At 58.4% G+C, this 18,776-nt stretch overlaps 2 protein-coding genes across 2 annotated transcripts in view; one reads left to right on the top strand and one right to left on the bottom strand.

Moving 5' to 3' along the window:
• Positions 1 to 706: 706 nt before the first annotated feature.
• PIMREG (PICALM interacting mitotic regulator) lies at positions 707 to 4,587 on the top strand (the record flags this gene model as incomplete). Its single annotated transcript, XM_082859864.1, has 5 exons — positions 707 to 758; positions 1,283 to 1,611; positions 3,028 to 3,323; positions 3,840 to 3,935; positions 4,554 to 4,587. 5 exons carry the CDS (start codon positions 707 to 709, stop codon positions 4,585 to 4,587), a joined length of 807 nt encoding a protein of 268 aa, XP_082715990.1.
• A 5,099-nt stretch (positions 4,588 to 9,686) lies between these two features.
• The window catches only part of PITPNM3 (PITPNM family member 3), a gene marked incomplete at both ends in the record, with an annotated part of 71,658 nt that continues 62,568 nt past the window's right edge, over positions 9,687 to 18,776 (bottom strand). The window contains 6 exons of the mRNA XM_082861624.1: positions 9,687 to 9,989; positions 11,511 to 11,639; positions 13,541 to 13,724; positions 16,967 to 17,116; positions 17,398 to 17,546; positions 17,851 to 17,967. Coding sequence (XP_082717750.1) covers positions 9,687 to 9,989; positions 11,511 to 11,639; positions 13,541 to 13,724; positions 16,967 to 17,116; positions 17,398 to 17,546; positions 17,851 to 17,967 — 1,032 coding nt within the window. The remainder of the gene's footprint in view (positions 9,990 to 11,510; positions 11,640 to 13,540; positions 13,725 to 16,966; positions 17,117 to 17,397; positions 17,547 to 17,850; positions 17,968 to 18,776) is intronic.

The raw sequence follows: 18,776 nt of genomic DNA, 5'->3' as shown, positions 1-18,776 counted from the left end.
TCTAAATGGTGGATTTTTTAGTTTGGATGCTAAAGGGAGGGAGGGAGGGAGGCACTCAGCTGGATAGAGGGGACGGGGCGGGGGGGGGGGCGGAGAGCGTACTTGGAGGAGGAGGGGAGGGGCACCCAATCTGTCCCCTCTTCCAGGATGGACTTTCCTGGGGGTCAACGCGGTGGCAAGTTTGGGGGACAGAGGGTCAGTCTCAGGAAGGCACAGGGTCACGAGGGAAGTTTGAAACAAAACTTCCACAGGAACCCAAGGCTCCGAGCTCCCCCAGCCCAGGCTCTTTCTGACAAAACCACTGAGACCTCCAAGCAGGATGGGAGGGGCCCCTAGGAGCTCGCGACCCCGCCTCCGCCCCGCCCGGTCAGACCAGCCAGAACACTTTGTACTTAAGGAGGGAGCCCAGCGACCGGGGGCCGAGCTTCAGGATGTGGCGCCGGGGCTGAGCCGGCGCGGGGGAAGGATTCCGCAGGCTGAGCGGGCGGGACCCGAGAATACAAAGAGGCCTCAACGCGCAGCTCCCGGCCCGCCAGACATACAGAGGCATGAATGGGGACGGCAGGGCCAATCCGAGAGCAAGATTCACAGCCGCGGGCGCAGGGGCCAATCGGATCTCCGACGAGGCAGCGAGGCAGGGACGGAGCCAATCAGCTGTGAGGACAGGGCCAGGAGGCGGATCCGCGCGGTGTTTCAAATCCTCTGGATGGGTGAGGAGCAGCTGTGCTCGGCGTCTGGTGAGCGTTGGGCGCTGTTGGGTGAGTGCGGGCCGGGGCGTGGTAGGGCCTCTGTTAAGAAGGGACGGGAGGGGGGACCTCCCGTTAGGACGGACACATGTGGGGCTTCTGGGTATAGCCGGATGGACATTGGGGTGTCTGGTCAGCCCGCCAGAGCGCGTTGGGTCAGGGCGAACCCGTGAAAGAGCCGCTGGTCCTGCCCTGGACCAAGTGCGGAGGCTCGGTGACGGCCGGCCAGTCCTGACTGCCTCCCTCTCCGCCTGAGGCAGATAACGGAAAAGAGGCTGGGATGAGAAGACAGCTTGTTTCAGACACTTGCAGCACGGGACACATTGCTGACCGGCCTTGTTCAGCCTCTACCCTCTTCTGGTCCTCGCTGACCCCTCTTCCAGGAAGCATCCTCCTTCCTGCACCCACAGTTGCCAAGTGCCCCACCCCACGGGCCCCCATCGCATCTCTTCCCCCGGTACTCAGGGTGTCTTTGAAGCCTGGGAATGGGACCGTGGGGGGATGCCTTGCTGACCTCCCTTTGATCTCCTCTCCAGGGTCTGCTGGGCAGAACAGACTCTCGGCCGGGCAGATGGCTTCTCGGTGGCCGGCCGTGGGGGCCTCCATGCGTCGGAGGTCCCTACAGAACCAGGGGCAGCTGGAGGAGAGCGAGGCCCTACAGCCTGCAGTTGGCCACCCAGACACCTCCAGCGGGGCCCTGGACTCCCTGTGCAGACAGTTCCAAAGGAGGCTGCCCCTGAGAGCAGTCAGCCTCAACCTCAGGGCGGGCCCCTCCTGGAAGCCCCTGGAAACCCCACAGCCAGGACAGCACGGCCTCCAGGCTGCAGCTCGCTCAGCTAAGAACGCGTTGGGTGCCGTGTCCCAGGTAATGTCAAACATGTCCAGGTGTGGAGGGCCTTCTTGATGCTGGATAATAGCTGCCCCCGAGGAGCCCCCAAGAATATAGACTCTGTGAAGACAGGGCCTTTGATTTGTTCATAGCTGTGGCCCCAGCACTCCGAATAATTGCTGGCACGTAGCAGGTGCTCAACAGATAGCTGAATGAGTGAATGAAAGCAGTGTTGTGAGGAAACAAAGCCTCATAAGACAAGATGATAGAGCTGTATTGTGATAGGAAATTGCATTCAAGGGGCTGATGGTGGGGGAACACCAAAAAGAAGCTTAGTCAGTGAAGGCTTCCCGGAGGAGGTGATTCCGTGGAATTCGCCTAGGAAAAGGGGGAAGTATGAGGAGTGTACAAGGCAGGTGAAATAGTCCAGACCCAGGGCTGAGGGAGGGCAAGATGCTGAAGAGAACTGGCAGGAACTTAGTCTAGGTATGGCCGGAGGACAGAGCGCAGCGTGGGACGTGAGAGGGGCTCGGTGCGCCGAACATGTTTAGATGCTCCCAAGGGCGACTGGGAGCCCTGGGAACCAGTGGGAAGAATTTGCAACATGGTGGGAATTGGGTCCGATTAGCATATTAGAACTTGTTCTTTAGCTACTTGATGAAAAGGGGGTTAGAAGAAGATTCGCCTCTGAGGGGGTCTAGGGGTCTGGCCTTGCAGAGGAGTGAGCAACTTCAAGAACTGCTCAGAAGATAGCTTTGAGAGGATTTGGTATCAGATGAGAGGTGTGGGCAGGAAGAGGCCACGTGTGCTGGGGCTGACGGGTCCGTGGGCCTCCCAAGTGGCTGTGTCTCCAAACCTAGAGCTGGAGGTGTGGGGAGGTGTCACTAGGAAGGGCAGGAGCTGTGACAGTGGACAGGCCTCCAAGGAGAGACCTGGGGGTGGGCAGGGCATCTCCTTGCTGAGTGGGAATCTGAAGGTTTGGGAGAGGGAAGCATTTCTGGACCCTCTGAGGAGAAGTCTCTGAGCCAAATGTCAGTCCCTGAGAAGGATCTCTGCAGCAATGTGGACGGTAGATTAGAGTGAAGGAGACCAGAAGCCGGCAGAGAAATTATTGCACGGTATCCTGTGGGTAGGCCTGCTGTCCTCTGGGCCTCCCCTTTGAGTCTGGGTCAGTCTGTCCTGAAAGAGGGTTTGGACTTAGACCAAATGCAGACTCCATGAGCCAGCGTGGTTCTGCTACTGGCCATGCACTCATCCCCGGGGGCCCTGAGCTGGGTCCTTGCCGTGGACCCATTCCACACGGACTCATCTGCAACCCTCACCTTGAGAATAAAAGCTGCCTGGATTTGTAGGACCAGCTGGTGGGCCGAAGTGTTGGGGGTATGGCCTGGGGACTCTGGGGTAGCTCACTCTTGGCTTGTCCGTGCTGACCTTTCCGTGTACCTGTCACAGAGAATCCAGGAGTCCTGCCAGAGTGGCACCAAGTGGCTGGTGGAAACCCAGGTGAAAGCCAGGAGGAGGAAGAGGGGGGCACAGAAGGGCAGTGGCCCCCCAGCTCGCAGCCCGAGCCACAGGAGCACCCGGCTATCAGTGGCTGCCCCTGCCCGCTCAACCCTGGACCCCCGGGAGAGGGCGAATCGCCGCCTCTCCACCCAGATGGGCCCGCACGCCCACCCTCGGCGGCGGTCCAGGAGGGAGGCTGCCTTCCGGAGCCCCTACTCCTCAGCAGAGCCCCTCTGCTCCCCCAGGTACGTGCAGTAGTGCCTGCCCCGCAAACACTAGCTGGGCCCTGGGGGCTGCTGAGCCCCTCCTGGGGCTACCTGGAGCCAGGGACACCCTGAGCGGAGTCACATCCGTGACCTGGCCCAGCTCTGCGCCCTGCTGGTGGGGGATCTGGGGAGGTCCTTCAGGGTCTTAGTTTCCCCATCTGCCAAAGGAAGAGGCGAGCTTAACTCTGGGAGTATCACAGTCACCCAAGCCTCCTGGGGAGCCCAAAAGCAAGTTTTGAAGCCATCTGGAGGGCTGAGGCTCACCTGTCTACAAGATCACCTGCCCTTGACCTTGTGGGCCTTGATCCAGCTTTTCTGTGCCATCTGCTCCAAGCTGCTCTGATGTCACTTCCTGGAATGGGAGTCTACGGTGACACGTTCCCAGCCCGTGTGGGTCATCTGGGCCCATACACCAGGCCCGGTGCTGGATGGGAAGGGCTCCTGTCACAGGTTTCCGACTAATGACTGATATGTGTGGCTCTTCCTTCCGTTCAGCGAGTCTGACAGTGACCTAGAGCCCGTGGGGGCAGGCATCCAGCATCTCCAGAAGCTGTCCCAAGAGCTGGATGAGGCCATCGTAGCCGAGGAGAGGTAAGCTGGCATACCGTGCTTCAGAGGGCCGTGGCCGGGAGGGTCCGCCTTGAGCAGCCACTTTTTTTTAGGCGGGCTCTGGCTCTGCCCTGCTGTGTGACCCTGGTCGTCCCTCTCCCTATCTGAGCCTCTGTCTCCTCTGCAACATGCCTCGGTCTCCTCCTTGATGAAAGACCTAGATTGGGGTGGTGGTTAAGGACATACCCTGCATGTATGTGGCCCCCTGGGCCTTGGTTCCCCACATTTGTCCATCACATGTGGCCGGGTCCCTGGTTCCTGAAAAAGCCGCCCTTCCTCTGCCACTCCCCATGGCTCCTCTCGGCCCTGCCCGCCCACAGAACTGGGAAAAGCATCCTGGCTGCTGTGAAATGCCTGGTCTATCTGCTCAGGACAGCGTCCCGGGGGCAGGGCCTGGGCCTGAAGCTGCCCTAACTGGGGGCCGTTTGTACGTGGCTGTGACGGCCTCTGAGGCGGGGCCCTGCCGGCTCTGACTACATGCTGAGTGGGCCATGTCCCCGCCACGTTGCCAGGTCTGCTCTTGTCTAGCTCAGGCGGGGAGGGTCCCTCAAAGCCTGCGGCACCCAGCGGCATCTGTCCCTCCTGCTTTCCCACCTCTAGTGGCGACATGACTGTTTCTCTCATTCATGACTGAGGACAGCATCCTTCAGGTAATGCCCTCCTCCTAAGCATCTTTCCCTGTGTCTTCCCCCTCCCCCACCTCCTCCTCTTGCACGAGCCCGCAGACATACTTGGAGGTATGTTAAAGAACTGAGTCTTTTCTGGAAAAAGCCACAGAGCCGATGGGCCCCACAGAGCAGGAAGGTGCGAGTCTTCTGAGCTGCTCGGAGCCGGAGCTCCTGACCTCACTGGGCCCATCACTGATGGAGCAGAGCATACCGGGGCCCCAGGCAGCTGCAGCCACCTTCTAGCACCTCATTTCGGGGGGGCAGTCTATGGTGTCCCCGCCTCCCCTGGCTTCAGCACTGTGAGGGGCATGAAGGGAGCTCTGTCTTGCAGGAAGCAAGCCATAGCTGACCACCATGCCCTCACACCCAGGGTCCGTGCCTCCCAGGAGTTCCTGGAGGACCCAGGAGCTGGCAGTGCCCCTGGGCCGCGGCAAACAGGGACCGGACTAACAAGGGCCCAGGTGGAGGCTGCTCGGGGGTCTCTGCCCTTCTGCTCCAGCCACTTCCCCGCCCGCCAGTGACCACTTGCCGCAGTCTGCGAGTGACTCGGGGAGCCCTCGGAGAGGCGGGGGGACTGCTCATTCTACTCCCCTTTGGGGCTTAGAAACTCATCCCACACGTGAGCTTTACAGTTGCTTCACTTGTAAAGTGCAGTGCAAGCACAAGGTAATATTTGAGAGCTCTGAGCTGTGTACCCAGGAGTAGGGTCTGCAAAGGGTCATCTCCTGTGTCACCAGCGCAGGGGCTCTTGGGAACCCAGATTCTAGCCCTGTTGCCCACAGCAGAGCCCCAGAAGAAGGGATGAGAGAGAGTTCCAGGCCCCAAGACCCTGAGTCCACAGGTACCTATTTACATTCTCAGCACAGGGCACCCACCGTGGGAGTACAGGGAGAGGTAGCCCTGTTCAATAGCAATGTCTGCCCTTTGTCAATTATTTAAGAAATCTGCTTTGTCATTTTATTCGAAAGAAACCAGTGTATGAGTTTCCTAGACAACACTGCTTTTTCATAATAAAGACTCTCTGTATCTGACATCTCTTCGTTGTCACCCTACCCCCTGCGCCGCTCTGAGCGACAGGTCTGTGGTCTAGGGCCCGGCTTTGTCGCCCTCCTCCACCCCGACTCCAAGCCAGCCTGCCCCCAGCTCAGGCGGAACATGAGCAACGGGAAGGGTCTCTCAGCTTAGTTCAGAGCAGAGCACATTTTAAAGGCAAATAAGGTTTTTATTTAAGTGACAACATTTGAGAGTTAAAAACCAGCTCACATCAAAATCAAGACCAGTTGTAAAAATCTTTTAACTCTGTAATGCTGTTTTTGTCTTGTTAGAAATCTGGTATGTTACATTTTCTTTTCTAACGGATTTTGTACAAGGCAGCCATGAGAAATAGATTAAACCTTTTTCACCACAGAACCGTCCACCACAAATAATACTGAGAGTTACATACTTAGGAACAGTCAGACGGACAAGATCAGACCGGCTGCCACCGCCGAGGAGACAAATAGAAAAGGACAGTGGGGTCTGGGGGTGGGAGTCCCAACGGGCAAGCCACCCTACCGTCCCACCCCTCCTGGTGTCACCTGCCTCTCCTTGTGCCCGTGAGGGTGGCGGTCAAATTCCTGATCTGTTTTTTTCCCATCCACCCTGTTGATTTCTCAGCAAGGAGACAAGGACCCAGGCCAGGCCTCGCTGCTTGGACTTAACCCTACTTGGGGGGGGGGGGGGGGGGCGGGGGAGGGGAGGTTTCTTCTGGCTGAGCCAAAGAGAATAGGTTTCCAGAGCGCTGGGCACCCAAACCCCCGGGGATTCGGCAGGAACGTTGGTTATTTAAGGCGGGGTCAAGCTGAGGCTCCGCAGGCAGGACGCCCCTCCCGGGCAGGGCTGCACCTGGGCTGGGTGGGCGAGTGTCCCCCACAAATCCGGCGCCACCTCGGGACCCATTTCCACCTGCCTTGGGGTCCGCCTTTCATTTAACAATCGGCGCCGTTTTGTCGGCAGGGCACTTCCGGGGCGCGGGTCTGAGCTCCAAAGCCGTCAAAGTACGGTTTAAAACCCATGAGTTCCAGCTTCCCCTCTTTCAGGGAGCCCACCCCACCCCACCCCAGTAATGTCTGGAATCCTGGGGTCCAAATATGTTGGTTTTCTGTGGCCCAGCACCCAGACTGGAGGGCCCTTTATCCAAATGCATGAAAGAGTCTTACTTTTTTTTTTTTTTTAATGTATCTGTTGCGGCGCCTAAGAGAGGAGTTGAGATCTTTAGAAAAATGCCAAGGTCGGAAGAGCAGGCCCTGGCTACAGATGCACCCTGAACCCCCAACAGGGCGAAGGCAGGGGAGGCTGCAGGCAGGCCCTCTGTCGGGACAGCCGCCCCCCCACCCCAAACTAGGAAGAACAAACATGCCACGCAAGGAACAAGGAGCTTTGGTCAGGCGGGAAGATCTGTTTTCCAGCTCCTGGGGAGCAGGCACACGGAGCTGGAAGGATTCTCTAGAAAACAGCCAGACTGGGGCTCACAGAAGTACTCCAGGAGAGGCAGTGGCGCCCCCTCCGGAGAACGACACAAGCTGCTTCTTTGTTTTTCTCCAACTTAACTGGAAGGACAAGATCAAACAAACCACTAGCAGAGAAAGTGCACGTTGGTTACAGAGTTGCTGTGAAAGCAGTACTGAAACAAGTCGAGTCCGATCACTATACAGGGCTCCAAGTACACACATTCACACACACCCACCGAAGCTCCCAGAACGCTGTGTTCACCACATCTCACTGTACACCTTCAGCATCTGAGGTGCAATTCGTCAGAGCCCCGAACCGGAGCTCCAGAAGGGAAGGGGTGCGGGCCCTACTGCTGGGGCCCACGTCCCGGCTCCGATCCCCACAAGCACAGAACCCTGCTCCCGTGGACTCCAAACTCCTCAGGGTCCCTGCTCTCTCTTGCTCGCAGCCTGGGGTTCTCAGAAAAAAGGGCAGAGGGACTCTAACTGGGGGAGAAGTATCTCACGCTAATTATTTCATCAGTTGAGAGCCACACATCAGTGGCTTCTGCAAAAAGGAGATGGAATTTCAGAGAAGCAGACCAACTCCGCCCGAGTGTAACGCAGCGTCTGCTTTGGCAAGGAGGGGAAGGACTGGAGTTGACGAGCTGCTGCTCCATGGACAGCCAAGAAGGATGAAATGTTAAAGGCGGGATGGGCCCGCTGCGAACTGCCAGGAGGCAGGACCAGAGAGGAAGCTGGGGGTGATCACCCCTCCCCAGCAGACTTGCCAGCAGCTCTGGGCCTGGGCGCAGAGGCGGCGCTGGAAGTGGAACGGGAGCTGGCAGGCTGGAGAAGACAAGTTCCAGTGGAGAGCAGGGGTGGGGGCTGGGAGCCCGGAGCCGTCCAGCCCCAGCGGCGCGTCCAGTTTACCGGGTGATTCACAACAGCAGTGCCAGCAGCCCCCACCAGCAGCCGCCACTGGGGAGGACACTGGCCACATGGGTCCTGCAAGAGGTAGACAGCAGAAGCGACACTGAGCTGACACAGGTGCCTGCTGGGTATACAGACATCTGGGCCTGGGCAGCCTGGCCCGTGACCCAGAGCCTCGGCTGCAAGAGCTGGATCAGCCTCAGTGACGGCCCGAAGGGCTCAGAGGCAGCCGGGTAGCCCAACACAGCAGGTGTGGGTCTGGGCCAGGGAGCAGGGGAAGTGCAGGAGACCAACGCCTGGGCCAGGGGCTCAGCAGGAGGAAGGCCTGGGCAGAATGTGAGGGGCCCCAGGAGAGCCAAGCCCTGCCAACCTCAGGGGATGACCCAAGAGGAGGTTACGGGCACCAAACCAAGCTGAGTGGCAGGGGGAAGGGACGAGAACACAACAGTTTGAGCCAAAATTACATGAACCCCCGGAGCTCTGGGACCTCAGCTGTTACGCCTTCCAGGAGCCAAAGGGAGAAATCACTCTGAGCAGAGCTGGGGAGGGGGAGCCTCCTTTGGGGAATGTCTCTGTCCCTGGGACACCAGGTTTGGACCTCAGTGCAAAGCAAACCTCTCTATGGAGCAGGGACCCCTTCCCAGCGACCCCCCAGAGGGGCTTCCTTTGAAGTGGTGGGGCAACGGTGGCTCCCTCCTGCCCACCCCCTGCCCCAGCCCCTCTCTTAGTCTGCAAGGAAGGTATAGATCACTGGGCACTCTGAGGGGCTCTGCGGGGCTCTTAGGCCTGAAAAGCCTCAGAAGGCAGAAGTGCAGGACAAGCTAGGAGTCAAAAACTCCCACCAATCTCAGCTCGGGAGACCCCTCCAATTACAGAAGGAAGGCAGGGCCCAGAGAGGGCAAGCAACAGGCTCAAGGCTCACAGCCAGCCCGGCTAGGCCAGAACCGGGGCCACAGCCTCACAGGGGAGGGCACCAGGCAGGACTCCGGGAAGAGGCATAACTGTCCTCAAGGGCCACGGGAGAAAGGGGAGGAGACAAGAAAGAGGGGACAATGGACAGCTGCAGGAGGACAGACCGTCAGCACCAGACCCCGCCCCCCCAAGGGCCGTGGGCAAACGACTCAGACAGAGGATGAGCCCAGGGGACATCCTCTCGCTCCCAGAACGTGGCCACTTTGCCACAGGAGAGCCAGGCCCAAGATGGTGACCCGGGACGCCACGCGGAGGGCGGGCACAAATACCACTCGACCCTCCAGCAGGCAGCCAGGAAGCTGTACCTGCCAGCGGCATTTGGTCCCTGGTCTGGGGGCTGCTCCCGTTAGGGCCTGCCTAGCATCACTGTGGAAGCCTCAGGAACTCAGAAAGATGGTCGACTTTGTCAAACACTCCGGCTCCAGGCAGGCCTGCCCCCGGGATTACACAAACATCCACCCTAGCTGGGGCTCGCGCTACAGGCGTGATGGGGCAGCAGCGACCGCACTGAGACCCCTGGATCTCACCCCTTCGCAGCCCAGGGAGCCCCCCGAGGCCAGGCAGGGTCCTGCCCCCCTCGCTGGTCGGACACTGCTGGACAGACACGTGAGGGAAAAAGCAGGAAAAGGCCTGTGTCTGCCGGGGAGAAGGCAGCCCGCTGGGGCCCCCCTGCTCTGCGCGCAGCCTGGCCCTCAGGGCACCGACTCGAACTTGGGGGGCCCGCGCGCCCAGCTGAGCGCGGGCAGGGGCCGCTCGTGGTCCTTGTCGGACTCGGGCTGGCTCTGGGCCCGCTCGGGCTTGGGGTTGGCGGGCGGGTCGGGCTGCTGCACCGACATGGTCCGGCGCAGGTGGTTGCGCTTCCGCAGGAACTCGGGCTGCGCGTGGAGGCCGAAGCTGCCCTTGCGCAGGATCATACGCGAGCTGTTCTTCTTGGGGCGCGAGCGGTGGCCGGCCTCCAGCGCGGCCAAGTGCGCGGCGTAGCCCTCGCTCAGGAACTGCGGAGGGGACAGGCGTCAGGCCAGAGGGGCAGGCGGGCCGTGGTCCTGCCCTTCCCCACACCCCAACATCGCCCTCTCCCCGGAACACCCAGCTGCTCCAGGACCTGGGGAGCTCATGACCGGTTAATGCTCCCTGCCCGGCTTTGGGCAACTGAGCGCTTCTGTCTGTACCCCCGGGTCACGCCAGAGTTCCCTGGATTCCTGATGGGGTGAAGCTCCCATCCTTGTCACTTTCACTAAAATCCCCCAAAGGTAAGTCTCTCTCTCCCCTCCTCCAGCTTCTGCCGCATGGAACCTCGTTATTTTCTGGCCCCCGCAGCTGCCCTTCTTGCCAATCCCTCTCCCTAGGCCCTCAGAGCCTTTGCTGCTCAAAGTGTGGGCCGTGGATCACAGCAGCAGCAGCACGACCTGGACCCTTGACGGGCAGGATGTCAGGCCCCAGCCCAGGCCTCGGAATCTGAATCTGCGTTTAAACGAGGTCTCCAAGTGATCTGTGCGCACCTTAGAGTTGAGAAGCCCTGCTCTAACGGTCCCCACTCTGAGGTCCCACCATCTCTGCCCCTCCCCCTGCCGGTCACTTTCAGGCACCTCCCACTCAACGTGGCCCAAAGAGATCATCGCCTTCCATTCAGTCGCCTGCTTTTCAACCCCGGTAATGGGACCACCTACCTGGTCACCCAGGTCAGAAACCGGGCGTCATCTTTGACTCTCCCTTTCTCTCGACTCATGCATCCGATCCCTTCGTTACCAAATCCAATCCATCCTGCCTCAGAAGCGCCTCTCAGGCCCTTGGCCTTCTCTGCCCTGCCACCGCCCTGCCACTCCTTCCCTCCCCTCTCCCCTTCCTCTGATCCGCCTTCCACCTGCAGCCCAACGGACCTCTCTGAATCACAAACTCATCACAAACTCACTCCAGAGCCGTAGAGTCCCAGCTTGGCAAGACACACAGGCCGTCCAGGACCCGCTGCTCCAGCCCCCTCTCCCTTTCCCTCCCACATCACACTCAGACAAGCTGAGTCACTTGCAGTTCCCATAATACACATGTGCTCTGCTGTCTCCTGACCGTGGCTTTTGCTGCTGCCTCTGTCACAAAGGCTCCTCCAACCTCAGGCCCTTCCTGGATAATTCCTTCAAACTCCCAGAAACCAACCTTGTCCCTGAGTCTGGCTTAGCTGCTCCTCTCTGGGACCCCACAGTTCTCTGTGCTCCCTGTCATTCATTATGGCTCCTGCCACACTGCACTGTCATTGTCTGCTAATTTTTCCATCTCCCCCACTAGACTGGATGACATGACATCCGATTCCACCATGGATCTCCCCTGTACCCAGCGCAGGGCCTGGCCCAAAGCAGGCACCCAGTCGTGTTTGTGGAAGGAAGGAAGGAAAGAAGGAAGGAAGGAAGGAAGGAAAGAACAAATGACTGAATGAGCAAACAATGGAATAAACCTCCTCCTCCCCTCTCCCCTTTTGTTGGTTCCACCCCCCTCACCCCCCAACCCCCAGCCCCACCTCTACCCACCTGGCACTGGGTTTGATACTTCTTGGTGGGCCGGCCCACAATGAAGATCTGGGAGGGTGGCAGGCCTAGCACGCTGTAGACGGAGATGTCCTTCGTGGAGCCGTAGGCCGCACTGATTTTGATGAAGCACTGAAACACAGGGCAGCTGATGGAGGGAGAGGGGGCCCAGCGCATCCCCACAGAGGACTCCTAGATGTCCCCCCAGGGAGCACTGCTGGGGGACCCTTTATCTGCACACTGATAGACTCCAAGTCATGGGACCACCCTGCATCAGGAACCACCCCCTGCAGTGGCCTCCCCTCCCGCCCCACCCTCTGCACCGAAAGCCTGATATGGGCTCCACCTGTGAATCACAGCCCCACCATTTGCTGACCCCACGTGAGGAACGCGACCCGTAGGTTACGAACAGTGGGGCAAAGTGCTCCTCTGTGGACAGGAAATTGAGTGCCAAGTTGACACAATCCAGGGCCAGGACTGGAAGCCAGTTCTGTCCTGCCAATTCTGCCCTCTGGTTCTCCTGCCTGTCCGTGCCTTTCTCTCCATTCCACGACTACCACCTGGATTCTGGTCTTCTGTCTCTTACTTGGGCAACAGCCTCCCAACTGGCCTTCCTGCCCCTCGTTTCTCCCGCCAATCTGTTCTCCATACAGCTGCCAAAACGATCTTTCTACCGCCCAAATTAGACACTGCCACTCCCCTGCCTGAAGCTTTTCCATGGCTCACCACTACCCTCAGCAGAGCGTTCACGGTCTTGGCCAGTTTCTAAGGTTTTCACGGCCTGCCCAGCCCAGGCCCCTGCTCACTTCTGGGACCTCAGCTCCCACTGGACCTGAATCTGATCCAGCACATACCCCCATCCTGAATACCTGCAGCTCTGAGAACATCCCAGGCTCTTTCCTACCTCAGTGCCTTTGCACATGCTGTTTCTTTGGCCACCGGACAAACTCATACTCATGCTTCAAGACTCACCTCAGAAGTTGCCACCTCCTAGAAGCCTTCCCTGGCCTCTCCAGACAAAGCTAGGTCCTTTCTCCTCTGTTTTCCCAAAGGGTCTTTTCTAATCACCCACCGGTTAACTGTCAATTTCCATGTTTTTCTTCCTGTAGATCAGGGATTGGCAGACTCTTTTGGTGAAAGACCAGATACTAAATATTTTAGGCTTTGCACTCTGTTGCAACTACTCAACTATTCCATTGTAGCTGAAAAGCAGCCATGAACAGCCCGTAAGCAAATGAGCATGGCTGTGTTCCAGTAATGCTTTGTTTATGGACATGGAAATTTGAGTTTCATATAATTTTCACATGTCATGAAACCTTACTCTTCTTTTGATTTTTCTCCCCCAACCATGTAAGAGAATTAAAACCATTCTTAGCTCACAAGTCATATAAAAACCATGGGCCGGATTCAGCCCCTGGGCCATGATTTGTCAACCCCGGCTCTAGATTGGCAGTTCTCAAAAGTTTGTAAGCATCAGAATCCCCTGGTGGGCTTGTTAAAATACAGATTGCCGGGCCCCTTCCCAGAGTTTCAGATTCAGTAGGTCTCCAAGGGGGGCCAGAGACTCTGCATGTCTAATGAGGTCCCAGGGAACCCTGTGCCACGGGGCACGCAGTGAACATCACAGCTCTAGGACATCCCGAGTTCTGTTTGCCTCTGTGCATCCCCAACGCCCAGGACAGGGGAGGGAACACACTAGGCACTTAAGTGTCTGCTGAAGGTATAACCAGATGCAGAGACAAGAGTTTAGGCTTTCGGGTCAGAAGATAAAGGATGAAAGGGTGACTCTGAGATCCTGGGCACATCCCTAAGCCTCACCTTTCTCACTTGCCTGTAGGGATAAGACGACACACCTCGCTGGGCAGTAAAAGGACCGATGAGGTGCACGTGAATGTGCTTTGCAAACTGGGCATCCGCTTGGACAATCGGAGGATGAGGGGTAAAGGAGGAGGCCCCCCACCCCGGGTTGAGGGAGGAGGGGAGGGGTGATGGGGAGGGCGGTGGAGGAAGCCCTGCCCAGCCGGGACACTCACCTCCTGCATGAGGTTGCGCAGGAAGATGGCCTTCTGCCGCAGCGGGTCGTGCACCAGCCCGTCCGAGAAGAAGATCATGCCCTGTGGGAAGTTGTGCTGGGACAGCCACGACACCACCCGCTGCTTCTGCATGTCCGGCCGCCCCGTGATGTAGAGGATCATGTAGCCCAGGTCCTGCCAGTGCCTGGCGAGACGGCATTGCAGGGTCCAGCCCCGCCCTGCGTGGGCCACCCCCTGCCCGGCAGCCCGCCCCACTCCCCACTTCCCCCTGCCCCGAGAAGCCGGAGGGGCTGTTCCCAGGAGCACTAGGGGAAAACAAGGGGGCACCCTGAAGTCTGCACCCCCAGTTGAGCCCCGTGAGTCCTGGCCATCTCCCCCGGATGGCCCACAGGCACCAACCACATGCCCACAGCACAAATGATCCCTCCACTCCCGGCCCCTCTGCTTGGGTCCCCTTCTCTGTGGTGCACCATCATCACTCAAGCTTCTGGAGCCAGAGAGAAGCCCCTTTGATCCCTCCCTTTCCTTCGGTCTCCCGTCCTTCCTCCTCCAATCAAGGAGCCTTTGATTCTACCCGGCAGGATCTTCACTCCATCCTCTCAGTTTAACTCCACTTCTTAGCCTTAGCTCAGGACCCATCGCTCTCCTGGGCCACTACAAAACCCTCCTGGGAGGGCCCTTTCCCTCCAGTGCCCCCAGTTGCAATCCAACCTGGGCCGTGCAACTTCGAGCAGGTTACTTAACGCCCCCAGGATTTCAGTTTCCCCTTCTGTAAAATGGGGCTAATAACAACAATTACCACCTAGGGTTTTCTGAAGGATGAAATAAATTCATCCCAAACAAGCCTGGCAGTGACTTTATTGTTATCCTTGGTACTGTTTCCATGGTGATTTCTGTAAATTGCACATCTAACCCCACTACTCCTTCGCCTAAAGCCATTCCTGGCTCCCCGGTGCCCTGAGGTCGCAAGGCCCCCCTGCACTGGTGGTCCCCCACACTCTGCCCTTGAGCATGGCAGCTCCCCAGCCACATGGAGCTGCTTTGCTGCCCCAGACAAGCTCTGTGCTCTTCTGCTGCAGACCCCTGCCCTAGAGAGGCTTTGTGGCTCCATCTCCTTATGTTCCCATCCCCCCATCTTTCAAAGCCACCTCCTCCAGGAAGCCTTCCCTGCTTTCCAAGCAGGATCTGCCTCTCTCTTCTCTGTGCTCTCACAGTGGGCAAGTGCTCTCCGCTGACATGGAATCCTTTCTGTAAGATGTCAGATGAGCCCAGGCCTGATTGCAGGCTTTTGTGGCGCTAGCCACTGACTGGCCACCATAGATGGGGGGTTTCCAAACCTGGAAGATGCTCTGAGAGATTTGGGGAGGTTTTGTAAGAATGCACAGGCTCAGGTGTCACCTCCAGAGTTCTGGTTAATTCTGACGGGGTACCCAGTGATCTGTGATTACAGAAAGCAGCTTCTGATGCTTAGCAAGGTTTGGAGAGCACCGCAGCGGCCCCAGGAGCCCATGTGAAGAGATGAGAGCACCAGATGGACTGCCCCTCAGAGAGGAAGGACCACAGCCTCCCCTTCCCAGGTGTGGGAGGGGGACACTGACTTGGGAGGGGCTTGGAGAAGATATAATGGGAATAAAGGATGCAGGCTTATAAGGAGGAGGTCGGCCCCTGAAATGAGCAGGTCCAGGGCCTGTTTCCACAAGGCCAGTGGGCATCTTGAGGTGAGCAGTCTCGTAGGAGTCCTTGCGCCAGACTAGTTTTCTCTCCCCAGAGTGACCACTGCTGCTGGGGTGGTGCAGGGCAGTCCCCTGACCCAGTCCCCAAGAACTCCCAGGACCCGGGATCGGTCCCACTCTTGGTGTTCTGATCCCTTGGAGTCCTGGAGTACAGTTTCTCATGCCCATGACTTGTTTTCTCCACTGGACTGTGAATTTCCTCTAACTAGGATCTCTTTCTGCATCAGTGCCCAGCCTAGAGCCTGGCCCAGAGCCAGCCTCAGAAAAGAGTGGAGGGAGAGAGGCAGGGCGAGAGGGAGAGACTAAAGTGGTGCCTCTTTTGCTTTTCTAGTGGAAAATCCGTTTGCGCCTCTCTCTGCAGTACGGCAGCCCTAGGGAGCTGTGCTTCCCGCCGCGCCCCCTTCCCGGCCCCAGTCTGGCCCCAGCATCCAATGGCCCGAAGCTTGCCCCGCCTCTTCCCCACACGTGCTCTGTTCTTCCCTGTCACCTTCCTGGCCTATCAGAACCAGTTTCGTGGGCTTCCCTGGTGGCGCAGTGGTTGAGAGTCCGCCTGCCGATGCAGGGGACACGGGTTCGTGCCCCGGTCCGGGAAGATCCCACATGCCGTGGAGGGGCTGGGTCCGTGAGCCATGGCTGCTGAGCCTGCGCGTCCGGAGCCTGTGCTCCGCAACGGGAGAGGCCACAGCAGTGAGAGGCCCACGTACCGCAAAAAAAAAAAAAAAAGAGTTTTGTATTTTCTTCTTTTTGTCTTTCTGCATGTGCTAATATTTGTACAATGGCATGGACTGCAATATGTATATATATATCTGTCCTTCAGGAGTTGCCTCAGATGTCACCTGCCCCAGGAAGTCTGCTCTGCTTTCTCCAATCAGCTGTAAGAGCTGCAATCTCTCGATTAGCACTGTGTTAGCTAGTCTTGAAAGATGGCCTCCCAGTGAGCCACGTGTCCCAGTATTCACACCTTTATGTGGTCCCTTCCCCTTGAATCTGGCTCGATCCTGCGCCTCACTTATAACCAACAGAACGTAGTGGGAAGGACACTGAATTCCGAGGCTGGGTCCTAAGAACGCGTGTAGCTTCCAGCTGGGTCTCTAGGAACCAGAGGAGGCCGGTCACCATGGTGGAAGTCAGCCACCAGGTACAAAGTCTGGCTGGTCTGAGACCACCTGGCTGGTCACATGGAACAGCCACATGGAGAGAGAGAAAGAGACGCCCCAGCCGAGGAACAAGACACATGAGCTCATCATCCATCCTGAACATCTTGAACCTCCAGCCCAGTGGAGCCCTCAGATGACCCCCCGCCTGGACCGCCACCTGACTGCCACTGCTGGAGAAACTCCCAGCAGAAGCCAGTCAATGATGTGATAGAATAATAAAGTACGATCTTCAGTTGCTAAGTACGGAGCATTTGCTCCACGGCAACCGGTAATCAGAACACACCAATTTTATCCTGACTGGGATCTGAATGCAAGAGACCGGGCCTGATTCACTGCACAGAATGCTCAGACAGTGTTAGAATAAACAGAGGGAGGAAGACAGAGAGGGAGGGAGGGAGGGCATCCGAGATTCTCAAGGGCCTCAGTAAATTACTGCTGGAGGTGAAGCCAGGACTCCCGGCTCCTGGCCCATATCCCCCAGGGCTGCTGGCCCCTGCCCCGGGGGGACACATCCCCCGCAGGGAGGGTGCACTCACCGGACAACGTCCACTGCCCCTGGCCGGACCTTGGGGTCGCTTCCCATGATGGACACGCTGGCCGCAAAGGAGCCGTCAATGCTGAAGACCACGCACTCCATGCCCCGGGGCAGCACTGTGAGGTAGCTCATCGCGCAGGTCTGGTCGCCCCTGAAAGGTATGGCCAGCCGTGCGCTCAAGGTCAGGTGTCAGCCTGAGGCCAAGGTCAGCCCACAGCCGGGGTCAGAGCTCAGTCGGGGCCAGGTTGAGAGAGAACCTGGGCGGCATCTCCTGATGCTACAGCTGCGACCGCATCCCATTTTCCTCTCTCCCTGCAGACAAGGACAGGGTCCCGAAGACAGTACCTCGAGGCCCCCATCTTCTGGACAGGCCTGGCTGGCAGGGCCATGGAACCGGGTGAAAGCACCGTGAGAGTGTCGCCTGGGTCTTACCTGACGACCATCTTCACAGGGTAGACGCCGAGCCCCAGGCGCCGGGGCCGCGGCACGCTGTACGTGATCCGGCCGCTGCTGTTCGTGATCTCCGTGTCCAAGTGCACCCAGCGGCCGGAGGAAGGCTCTGCCATCACCAGGATGTCCACCTGCAGGCAGTGAGGGGCCCAGGGGAACCGCTGAAGGCTGGGGTGCTGGGGCTGGGCTTGGGAGCTCTTCTCTGCCAAGACAGCAGGGCTTGGGGTCCTGTCCGACGCTAGCTCCTGGCTCCCACCACCTTTCCTCTTTCTACTGCAGCCACACCAGCTTCTCCGAGGCACCCGGTCCATCCCTCACTCCCACTCTCCCTCCCTGACCTGCATGAGCATCTCCCACCTCGTGCAGCCAGGCCTTCCGCAGCCCTCACCGCACGTGCCACGTGGTACCCAGGAGGGGATGGCCCAGCCTCTGTACCTTCTCCCCGGTCAGGGCCACCATGTCGAGGGGCCCATACATGAACCGCCCCACCAGGACCTGGGGGCCGTCTTCAGCAGCAATCACGTCGTTGGCCCGGTGGTTGGCGGTGACATTCTGGAAGGACAGAAACCAGCTCAGCTTCTGCAAGGGGACTCGACCTGGCTTTTTCCTTACGTCAGCCACAGGATCAGCTGGAGGGATGCACACCCGCCGGATACTGCCTTCCTTCCTGTTAACCTCGTTAAAGCTTCCGAGACGTGTCCCCATGGAATCCACGAGGGAAACAGACCCTTAGACCCTCACGTGGTCTCCAAGGAGCCCTGGGATCCTGCAGACCAGCATCCTCCGCTCTTGATTCTCCGCATGGCCCGGAGGTAACAACCAGTCCTCAGAGCCTGGCATCCTTCTAGATCCCCAGGCTGCAAACTGAGGGTCACCTTCACTTCTTCCTTCCTCATCACGGCTCACATCCAGTAGCCGTTTACCATCCGTCTTTGCTTCGTGGGCGATTTAAATGTCAAGAGTAGAGAAAACAGCGTAGGAAGTCTCGTGTGGCCGGAAACCAGTCGCGGCCGTTCTGGCTCTGCTCTTCCCTGGCTAGATGCCCCCACCCCGCTCCAGATCATTCTGGAGCAATGCTGGACGTCGCATCACTTGTCTGTAACTATCCCAGCGTCCCCATCCTTCTTCACGTCTGGTTTCAATTCATTCCGTAGCCCTACATTGGCCCCAGCTACCCACCACTCCCAGCCTGGCTTCAAGACCCAAACCACTCCATCTTTACAGAACCACCCACATCGTGTCTTTTCCCACACCCAGGTACCTCTCCTCTGGGCTCTGCTAGTAGCATCTTAAAGGAGCCCCCTTACTCAAAAACATTCCCCGTGGCAGATCGACCGTCTTTATAAAGCACAGATCTTTCA

Source organism: Leucopleurus acutus (genome assembly GCF_964270905.1).
Source record: "Leucopleurus acutus genome assembly, chromosome: 19".
NCBI classification, from domain to species: domain Eukaryota; kingdom Metazoa; phylum Chordata; class Mammalia; order Artiodactyla; family Delphinidae; genus Leucopleurus; species Leucopleurus acutus.
This window is presented reverse-complemented; position numbering and strand designations above follow the sequence as displayed.